The 10,940-nt window shown below is 36.6% G+C and overlaps 1 protein-coding gene across 1 annotated transcript; it reads right to left on the bottom strand.

Moving 5' to 3' along the window:
• Window positions 1-6,328: 6,328 nt before the first annotated feature.
• Window positions 6,329-8,726, bottom strand: LOC129353307 (toll-like receptor 13). The gene is made up of 5 exons (XM_055022589.1): window positions 8,340-8,726; window positions 8,093-8,270; window positions 7,700-7,817; window positions 7,006-7,254; window positions 6,329-6,410 (listed from the first exon to the last, which is right to left on the bottom strand). The coding sequence occupies exons 1-4, from the start codon at window positions 8,724-8,726 to the stop codon at window positions 7,020-7,022; spliced, it is 918 nt and encodes a 305-aa protein (XP_054878564.1). The 3' UTR covers window positions 6,329-6,410; window positions 7,006-7,019.
• Between the last annotated feature and the right edge of the window lie 2,214 nt (window positions 8,727-10,940).

The following is a 10,940-nucleotide window of genomic DNA, read 5'->3' as shown; positions in this document are numbered from 1 at the left end:
GATACTTGAACTCCTCCGCTTTTCTGGTTCAGATCTCTGGTTTCTGAGTTAGACGGGCTGATTTGTATCTAAGTCACTTCGCACTCGGCTGTGAACAAATCCAATGCACTCCGCAGGAAATAGCCTTAAAAAGATTATTCATCTGTTTATCTCCCTTTCTTTTCCACTTCTACCCAACATCTGACCCTAAATTAATCAAAGAATGTCTGAAAAAAGGAAAATAATAATGCAAATCAGAAAAGGATAAACACGACGACTGAGGCCGGGGCGCGGCTTGGGGACCCACGACGAACCGCGCCAGTGGGAAACCAGAAAAACTAAGTTATGTAGTATAATAAAATAAAATAAGTTATGTAATAAATAAATAAAAAATAAAAAAGTAAGTTATGTGAAAAAAAAAGTGTTATGCAAAAGCAATTAATAAAAATAAATATGAAAAAAAATTAAGTTACGTAAAAAAAAAAAAAAAAAAAAAAAACGAAGTTACGTCAAAGTTTGTGTTAAATTCTTAATATTGATGAACTGTATTGTTGGTTCCACTGGCAGCTTATTTCACTTATAACACAGGAAAAATGCCATGAGTGAAATAATCTGTTTGTGAAACCAGAACTATTTAAAATCAACGTTAAGAAATTATTTACATAAAACAAGTCACGATGCCTAAGTTAGTTTTGTCTTGTTTCAATTACTTATGACCAGAACCTGGGCCAAAAATACTTGCTAACATTGTGTAGATTTTCAGTGTAAGTCTAATTCATAAAGTTATTAACTGCTAAACAGCTTCAACATGGACTTGTGAGCTCCCTCTAGTGGAAGAACTCTGTATTCAATGCATTCCCAAATAAAAACACACTCGTAATGTTAAATCTGATTATATATAAATTTTCATTATCGGGGTATCATCTCTGGGAGAGAGCATGAACACACTATTTGTGTTCAGATCGTGTTTGTCTAAAAGCAAAGAGGCGGCATGTGACTGCAATCAGTGCAAACCTAAAATTATCCCAAACATGCTCACTAGAAACGGCAGCTGCACTGACAGACAGCTGTGTCATTACAGGCCGGTAATTTTAAACGTTTGATGAAGGCGTTACAACAGCATCTGCAACAACACCACGCAGGAAAAAAAAAAAAAAAACACAGCTCACATGCCACATGAGCGCTAATTATCACCTCTGTCTGTGCATTTCAGGTATAAAGACCCAGAAAAAGCAGCAATTTGATGATACAAATTATGGCTGGACTCTTACAGAAGATGCTTGAGTTTATCATTGCTAGTGGAAGGCTAATCGAGGTACGTTATTTTAACGTGTTCATGTAGAAGGACTTGACTGAGGTCAGAATATCTTGAATTAACCAACTATTCACTCTGGTCATAATAAGCTCTTAGTCTACACCACATGTGTTAAACTCAAGGCTCAGGGGCCAAATCCAGCCCGCCACATGGTTTTATTAGGGCCACATAAAAATATCTGTTAAGGTAACAGTTGTGTGCTTAACGGGGCAGTATTATGTAACATAATCTTCTCATAATATCAAAAACATGCGTGGAGTGTTGCTTTGATTCTTTCACGCATCGACGAGAAATCCTTCAATCTCCTCCTCAGAGCTTCTGCATTACAGAACTCTCCTCCTTTTTCACTCTCCCATTCAGCTCCTTCAGACTAGCCAGCAGCAATTAGCAAACATCTCTCGGAACTGAGCGTCTGATGAGCTCATTACATAAGCTACTTTTCAGTGCAACGCTGGTGAAAATGTTGCTAAAGGGTTGGGGCGATAACCGAAACATTTGTAGTATTCAACAGTTGACGGCAGTTAATAGAAGTTAAAATTAAAAATAGCTGAAATGTACAACATTAATAACAGTTAAAAAATAAAGACATGGTAACCACCAACACCAAGGAACTAAACTTAAAACAACAATAAATGTCCGAAGAAACAAGTTCTTAACTGAACAAAATAAATTCAAAAACTACATAAACAAATTTTGTCAAACTTTACATCTATAATATTGTTAAAATAAAACCCTGTTGTCACCTGGTATAGTAAAACATTCAAAGCCTGAATTAGAACAGATGCTCCCACTTGTGGCCTTTCTCTAATGCACTAATCACAGCTTGACATCATCGTCCCTGCGGCTGACAGAAGCTGTTAAAATGGTGACATTTGACTGCAGATTCAACTCATCCAGAAGGAAAAGTGCACACCTGACAAGACTAATGTTACCTTCGGTGTATCTCTAAAATGAGAACGAGAAGCACCAAATCATGTGATTTTTCACTGCCAGAGGTTCGGCGTGCAGAGGGGCAGAAAAACACGCTGAGTTGTTTTGCTGCTAGGAACAAAACCTTCTGCAGAATGAAGGAAACAATTGAGATAGAAAAAAAAGTAGTTTGTCTTATATTAGGTTGGATCAAAAGTTGCAAAAACCAATTTGCTGCAGCTTTAAAGCTGAAATCTTAGGAATCTTGACTTTCATACTGTCATATCTTAGGATAGAGGGTAAATTATTATTATTTTTATAAGATACTCTGAATTAGAAGAAGCAGAAAATGACTGACATTAAACATTCTTTGTGTTTGAACAATGAAGGAGAAAGACTGATCAGTACAGTATTGTGGCCTTAATCTCCTTAATTCAGGGCTTTTGTTGAATGTGGTGCAACATTTAACATTTTATTTTGGTTTATAATTGCGTTAATTGCGAGTTACTTTTGCATGACTTCAAATGTACTCAGATATTTACAGTAAAAACGAGAGCAAAAATACTCTGCAATATGTTGTTTTTGCAGTAAAGATGTAGAGTTGGGTATTTATTGTGTCATTTATCATTTATCGTGATACATTTGATTTATTTTTGTCATGATAAAATCTTATTAATAGCATTTAAAACCTTCCAAAACTGTCCTTATTGTTATTTTTACTATTTCCTCAACTCAGTAAAAGCATCAATAAATACCAATAAATGTGAAAACAGAGTGTGTGCAGTAAAGTGACACAAATCACACTTCTTTATGTGACTGGTGTCCTAAAAGAAAAGTTTTACAAATGAAAGTATTTTTTAAAGTAATATTTGTTGATATAATTGCTGTACTACACAGTCACAGACATAAACGACCTAAGAAAGAAGTAATAAATAGTTCTTATTTTCACTTTTACCAGAAAATGTTGTGATAAAACTTTAAGTTCATATCGCCACTCCTAAGAAGTAGTGACACTTTTGATGATGAAATAGTATTATAACATAAAATAAAGCATAAAAAGACAATTTTACCCCAAACCCTTCCCTTTAAAGGTCAAAAATAAAACTTAAAATCAGTGAAACAAGGTTTTTTTTTTCTGGTGCATTGCTCCAAATGAGACATGCTGGGGTCTAAATGTGGAGGAGTGGTTCAGTATTCAGCCAATAAAAAGTCTTTCAGTCTTTTAAGCATGCAGGTTCTGTGCTGTACAGAGCTTTAAACCAAACGTAACACTTCCTGAATGTTGTGTGGATCTTACAAACAATACATTTGTTTAAAGGCCGAAGAGGCACCATCTCTTCACAAAGTCTTTATCGTCTATCTGGGCGTCCTCCAGCTCCATCAAGCTGTTAAAATGAATTATGTCCTGCATTTTGCAGGCATTACAGGGAATCAAAGCCTCTGTGAAAGCAGCTCACTGTTTTCCACCTGCCGTGTTTCCATCCCTGCATGCGTCTTCCCAAAGGCATGCGTCCTGCCAGCACCAGACCTGATACCCCTCCTGTTCGCCATACGGCAAATCACATGCCTCTTTTGCCCCAACGCAACACGGAGAGTAAAATAAACCCTTTTCACCAACTGGTGACCAACAACAAAGGTTCCAGATAAACGTCTCAGATGCAGAACCTCCTCAGCTTAGGATAAACAGAAATTAAGAAACAAGGATCGTGTATTTAAAGTTTGATCGTGTATTTAAAGTTTGGTCACTAGAGGTGGTTTCTAAAGATGTAACTTTTATTTTAGAAAAATACGTCTTGTATGTAATATATGAGACAGATAATCTGTGCTGCTATTGCTGCCTGAAGAGATGCCTGATCAAAAACAAAAACCAGTCAGAGCCAGGAGGAGGGTCTTAGTGCTGCCAATCAACCTCATATTTGCTGCTAAAAGTTATATATGTATATATTATGTCTTTGAAATAACTGAATTTGCTCATAACTTTATGTTTGAGCATTTAAAGCTATGATTAACTTTATATGCCATAAAGTTATCTTCTAACTTTAAAAGATATACAACTTTGCTCCAACAAAACAGAGAATAAAAGAAACCATAAAATCAAATAAATTGTAATTATTTTTGAATTAATTATATCATTTTAAAATATTAAATATTCTAATTTGAAATATTAAATCAGAATATATGATGAGTTACTCAGTACTTGAGTGTGAATTAAATGTTTAAGTGTTGAAATTTGAGCATAAATAATTTTAAGAAATGTCAAATAAGCCTAAAATGATTATTTAATTCAATATTTTAATTTAGGTTGGATTTTTTATAGAATTTTTTTATTTCCTTGATAAGTATGTAACCAATGCAGACTCATTCTTCTCTTTCAAATATATGTTCTTTAAATCGTGTCCATACAAAAACCTTTTGCTGAATATTTCAGACATTGTGAAATATTGTTCCAGTTCAGCTCTGTTTTTCTGTAAACTCCAGCGCCCTCTGCTGGTCACTTTTATCCAAACTCTCCTCTCAATACATGGATCTTGACATCAATTTCATGTAATTCTGTCTAATTTTCATCTTGATTAAATTTACATAATGAGAGCATCCTGGTGTAAGCAGAGACAAAGTAAATCCTGTTTTGACCCGCTTAAATAATCACATTTTATTTATTTTTTTACAGTAGATTTATAGGCAGAAAAATTGTCAAATCTAAAACAAAGCTTTGAAGAAGAAAAGTTTACTCAGCAAACTTAACTAAGACCTTTTTTGATAAGTCTACAAAATAACTGTTTTTTATTTTTAAAAGCTGGTTTTCTTTTTTCATTTTGCACTTAATTACTGTATATTATGCGAGATTTATGGTAGAATATGCTTCTCTGTGTTTCATCAAATCACATCATTTATCTTTTGTTTCATACTTAAGTACAAAACATATGAAAGAAAAGAGTCAGAAACCAAGATTTTATATTTAATGTATTACCAAATTAATACTAAAAATGAAAGTAAGTTTAATTAGTAAAACACAGAACAAACTATTTTCACTGAAGATATGATGCAAATAAGGCAATTAAAATATAAGTAGCATTAAGGTCTTCTGAGGTACTTGAAAGGATGAGAACAATAAAACTAAAAAGAACCCAATATTTACAGAATAATTTTTAAAAACCTCAGAATATGGTAGAATAAAGTATAAGAAATAGTTTTGCACTCATAGAGTGCAAAAATCTAAAAACAGAAGCAGGACTTGCAACCCCTACATCTGAATTAGGAATCCATCATGCATTAGAAAAAGGCAACATGAGGTTGATGAGGAAGGTGTGACAATATTTATGTGACAAACTGGAGTGGCCTTCATTCTTTGATGTCTAAAATCTGGCTTTTGCCTCCTGATATGCAGCCACTTCCTGTTTGTTTGCTGCTTCTTGTTTACTTTAGCGTTTCTAAGTGTCTCTGAGCAACTCAGAGTCACAAGATCAGCATCATTGATTGTTTTCAGTTCCTCTCAGAAAAACACAAATAGCAAAGCATTAACGCCTAGATCAGAAAAAAAAAATCTCATAATGGCAAATGGGGCCATTTTATAGCACGATAAAGTATCTATGGTAACTTCAGTTGTTATAAATATGCTATATATATATCAAACATGACCTACCAGAAATTCGACTTTGCAAATTGATGCAGATGTGCAGAAGGCCACCTTCTGCACATCTTTACAACAATGCGACTCCATTATGCCGTTTACAATTGTTTGCCAGTTGCTGCTGCCGCTAGTCTGGAGGAACTGAGTGGAAATGGGCGGAGTTTTGTGGAAATGGGCGGAGCTTTATGAGACTAAGCGCCTCACATGGTGGCTACTGGAGTTTAAAGGATTTCTCAAACATGCATGAAAGGATCAAAACAACTCTCCTGACATGTATTTAAAAACCAAATAACATTACAGAATGATGGAAGCATTAATACAGTCAATTTTACGTAATACCGTCCTCTCCTTTAAGAAAAAAACTGGTAAGCAGGTAATAACATGTCAAAGGTTACAAGACTGATTAGCAAAAAAACTCTTATTGGTGAATCTTCAGAAGAGGTAAAAAGATGGATTCGTTGGGTCTCCATTGAGTGACGTTCAAGGAATAGGATCTAAAACTTGCTGGAAGGACTTTATTTCTTCTAGCGTCTGTCACGTTGTAGTTCTCATGAGTGGTTTGGAGGAGCAGTTTGAATCCTGAAGTCAGAGGAGCAAAATAAAGAGGATGAATTAATAGGTGTTGATATTTTTTTGTACTTTTTAAACCTTTTAATTAGAGGAGCATTTTTAAGGCATAGATTTGGACCAGATAAATTGAAACTGTCATCATGACAGTTTGTTATGAGACAGATAATCAGTGAAAATGTTGCACTCCTCCACCTTTTCACTGAGTTGTCTAAAAGAAATTAACCGCTCCTGGTCAAAAACAACCAATCAACAAGGAGGAGTGTCTTAGTGCTGCCAATCACTCTTGTGAACTCGCTGTTAAATATTCTAATGGCGAAGAAACAACTCATCGTTACAAACAGTACATTCATCCACCGACATGCTAACTAGCCTGAGGATTCACAACAGGCTCTACTGGCAGGGAGAAGTTGTATTGGAGCAGAGAGCAAGAAGAGTTTGGGGTGAGCATGATTGACAGCGCCAAGTCCCTCCCACTGGCTCTGATTGGTTGCAGAGGAGCTTGAATTTTTTTCACAGATTTTCTGTCAAGACATTCTAACAGTTTTAAAAGTTACACAGTGCAGCTTTAACAGAAAAGATTTGATAATTGTTCTGCTTGACTCACTGTGCAGCTCTCTCTCAGCGCCCGGCCGGTCCGGTCAGCTGATCCGTATTTTCTGAATCCCCTGTCTGTAGAGCTCTCTGGACATTCTGCCAGAAAACTGCTGGATGCTGTGCAGCCTGAGGCCAGCTCAGGTAGGTGCGTTTCTTCACCAGCTTCCTCATGCGGTAATACGGAGACAGATGATGAGCAGGAATCTCCTCCAGAAACAGCAGAATCAGAACATCTTTCTGTTCGTCGAATAGACGAAAGCTGCAAGGTGTCAAAGAACACTTATCAGATATTTTTCTGAAGCTGTTATAAATGTGTAACGGTAAGTGTAAGCTGAACAGACCTGACTTTGTCATAGCTGTTGCAAATAACCACTAACGTATTAATTTTGGTTAAAAAGACATTTCTTATCAGGTGAAATAACATTTGAAACAGTCATTAGTGGTGATTGTTGTACTGTCTGATGAACCTGCATGATAACCCTAAATATAAGCATCCAAAAAGCTGAGAATCTACTAAAACTAAAAAGCAAACAACAGAAAATACAGATGTTTGTTTAGCTCTAGTCAAACAAGACTCACACTTTCCACCCTCTAACCTCAAACAATGCATAGATGTTGTAAACATATATCTATATGTCTATAAATATATATATAACTATACTTCTCCATTTAGAAAACATAAAGTTCAAGAATAGCGCCCCCACCTGGCCATCTGGATCTCTCTGGAGCACCACTCACTCTGCAGGTAGTTTTGGCTGATCACACAGATGGTTTTCTTGCTGCCATAAATGGCATCAGTGATGTTCTCTATGATGGGTTTTCCTGTGGATACAGCATATGTAGTTTCAGCTCTATCTTGAAAAGACTTTGTCTCCATGACTGGAAATCCTCCAGTTCAACTTCTGTCTGTAAAAATGCAGTTTGTAAAAATGAAGCTTTGTCAAATTTATTCCCATGGCTTCCTTCTCTTCATAATATGTCCCCATTATTAAACATTGATGTCTCTGAAAGTTTACAAAGTCACCAACATTTCTCAGTTCTCTACACATCAGTGGAGGTATTGTCATAAAAATAAAAAGTTAAGAGACTTTATTTACCTGGTTGGAAGTCTCTGTGGTGCAGGCAGAGTCTCCAGCCCTGCTGTCCCTCCAACACTGGGAGCATCTCCCTGTAAACCCAGTCCTCATCATGGACGTTGTAGGACACAAAGGCGTCAAACTGATGAGGGTTCATGGTCTTCCTCTTCCTGTTGTCGTAGAGAAAGGCCCAGAAGAGCTGGAAGGTGTACTTGAGATGCCACCTCAGGAAGTTATAGACAAAGGATGTGAGGAGAGTCAGAACAACCAGACAAGAGCTGGAAATGAAGTATAGAAAGCTGCCGTCTTCCCAGCAGGTCTTGACGTCAAAGTCTAGTAAGAAGGTACCACGTTTAGACACAGGAAAGGAACATTCATACTGATGAGCGTTGAATACCTGCGTTTGCTTGTTGCTCTTTACCCACTGGATAAAACCTGCGTTTAAGCACTCACAGGTAAACGGATTATTTCTCAGATCCAAATGTGTTAGAGATGGAAGGTACTGGAAGACTGTCTCGTTGACTACAGAGATGTCACTGTCTGTCAATTTCAGATATCGGAGTGCCGTAAGATTGGCCAGCATCAGAAAATCCAATGACTTGATCTCAGACTCGGAAAGATCCAGAGTCTGCAAGTGTGGGATCGGTAGGAACATTTTATGTTTTACAATCAAAAGATCAGTTTTTGTTAAAGTTAGACTCTTCAGCTGAGGAGTAAACTTAAATGTTCTTCCATCAGGAGGGTCTCCGTAGATGTTTGTAGCTGTGAATGTTTCGGCAGGTGTCACAGTCATAAGAAACTTTTTCATTGTGTCAAAGTCGGTGGGTTGGTCTTTGGCTATCAGTGTGAGACTTTTCGGTGAGTGTGAGTTAAGGTGTATTTCAGAATAGTTTGAAACAGAGGTTTTAAAGCTTTCTCGAGGGTGTAAATATATTGTAAGATGGTCCAAGAGCTGTAAGTCACTGCAAAAAGGTAAATTATTTAAAAGCTGCGTTTCCACATTTAATATTTTTAGAGACTGTAGTTGCCGAAATTTGCTTACGTCTAGCGTTTTTATGGGGTTCTGGATTACATCCAAGATCTCAAGCTTCTGTAGGGGAATAACAAAAGAGTCTCCAAATGTCATTAATAGATTATAACTCAAATCCAAAACCCTAAGATTAGTAAGTTTTTCAATCACACAACTTTTGATATCAATTATACGATTGCCATTGAGGTACAGCTCTCTAAGACTTGTTGTGTTCACAAAATCCTCACAGCTCAACGTGAGGATTGTGTTGTTTTGCATATTTAAGACCTGGAGGAAGGCGAGGTTTCTTATATCATGTGGAACTATGGTGAGTTTGTTGTTAGTCACATTCAGCGACTGCAGTCGGTCGATTGATTGTATCGAACCTTTTCGCAGTTCATCCATTTGACCGAAAGACAAATCAAGCTCCAAGAGCTGAGAGCATGATGCAAGTTCAAAAGTTAAATTCTGAAGGTCACTGCACATCAAATTCAGACTCCTCAGTGTTGGTATGTTACAAACTGTAGACAGAAGTCGTCTCTCTATCCATCTGCTTGTTGCATCTAACCTCAGATACGATAGAGAGTTGAGACTCTTCATTACTGCCTTTATATTTTTAAAGAGAAGTACTTTCCAACCAAGATATAAATGTGTTATGTTTCTCAGAAAATGTTTGTCCGATATGTACCATGTAATTGTAGACGGCTGGAATGGGCGTAAAAGTTCTACAAGTTGGAGGTGAGGAAGAATTGGAGTTGTGATGCTAAACATTTTCATGTTATCCCCAGAAACATGCAACTCTTTAAGACTTGAAGAGAAATTAAGCTGCAGGTCTTTCGTCACAAAGGAGGATAATGAGTTTTTTAACAGTTTAAGTTTCTGTATCTGTGGTAGCTGGAGGATGGGTTGGATTTCAGTGATTTGTTGGAATTTATTTCCACTTAACTCTACAGATTGCAAGCTAACAAGGAAATTGAATGCGGTTTTATGAATAAACTGGATGCTATTAAAACTGAGTTCAAGCTGGGTGAGATTAGATAGTCCTTGAAACATATTGGCTGTTATACTGATAAGATCGTTCCATCCCATGTTGAGAGTATTTAAGAAAGCCAAATCAAGAAATGATCCATTTTCCGCAGAAGCAATTTTATTTGATCTTATTTCAAGAATCCTCAGTTTGAATAAACCACGGAAATGATGTCGTTTAAGTTTTCGAAGCTCATTCCCACCAAACTCTAATGAAACTGCATCGTTAGGGATGTCATCAGGGATAGCTAAAAGTTTCCTCTCTTTGCAATCCACGTAGACATCAGCAGACGGATTCTCCTGATAAAGTATAGTGCAGTTCTTTAGAGAATAAAGCAGGAAATGGTTAAAATGAAGGAGAAGAAGGAAAAGTCTCAGAATCCAGAGTGAAGACAAACTTCCTTTGGTGGCCATAACTGCAAGTTTATCATTCAACGGTGATCACCTGCAAAGACATTTACACAAATTCATAATTTATTTGTAGTTGTAAAGTTGTACTTTGAGCATTAAACCAAAATTTCCACTTCACTTTATATTTTCTTCCTTCTGATTTTGTGATTTTTAAATATTAAGTGATTGGTAATTTGATCAGTTACTTCTTTACTCTTACTTTCGTCATTTCCTGGAAGGCCACTTTTTACATTCCCTTGAGTAAAAAGACATTGAAGCAGTGCTGTCCTTACTTGTGTTTAATTTTTGGGTACTCTGTCTACCTCTGTAAGTTGAGGGCAGTGCTTCTTTCATCCTGAACCCCCAACCATCTCCATCCATCCCCACACTCCGCCTTGTTTTTTGTCTCCACCCACTTTGGTGAAATTTTTCTAAATTTTCCAA

The sequence above is a fragment of the Poeciliopsis prolifica genome, unplaced genomic scaffold (assembly GCF_027474105.1).
Source record: "Poeciliopsis prolifica strain line A6 unplaced genomic scaffold, Auburn_PproV2 SCAFFOLD087, whole genome shotgun sequence".
NCBI classification, from domain to species: domain Eukaryota; kingdom Metazoa; phylum Chordata; class Actinopteri; order Cyprinodontiformes; family Poeciliidae; genus Poeciliopsis; species Poeciliopsis prolifica.
This window is presented reverse-complemented; position numbering and strand designations above follow the sequence as displayed.

Excerpts from the sequence above, each read along its gene's own strand:
- LOC129353307 (XM_055022589.1), bottom strand. The coding sequence starts at position 8,726 with ATGTTCCTACCGATCCCACACTTGCAGACTCTGGATCTTTCCGAGTCT. Across the intron at positions 8,271-8,339 it reads TCATTTCCAGCTCTTGTCTG|CTCTTCTGGGCCTTTCTCTA; the intron begins GTTGTTCTGACT and ends TACACCTTCCAG. Across the intron at positions 7,818-8,092 it reads CCACAGAGACTTCCAACCAG|GAAAACCCATCATAGAGAAC; the intron begins GTAAATAAAGTC and ends CTGTATCCACAG.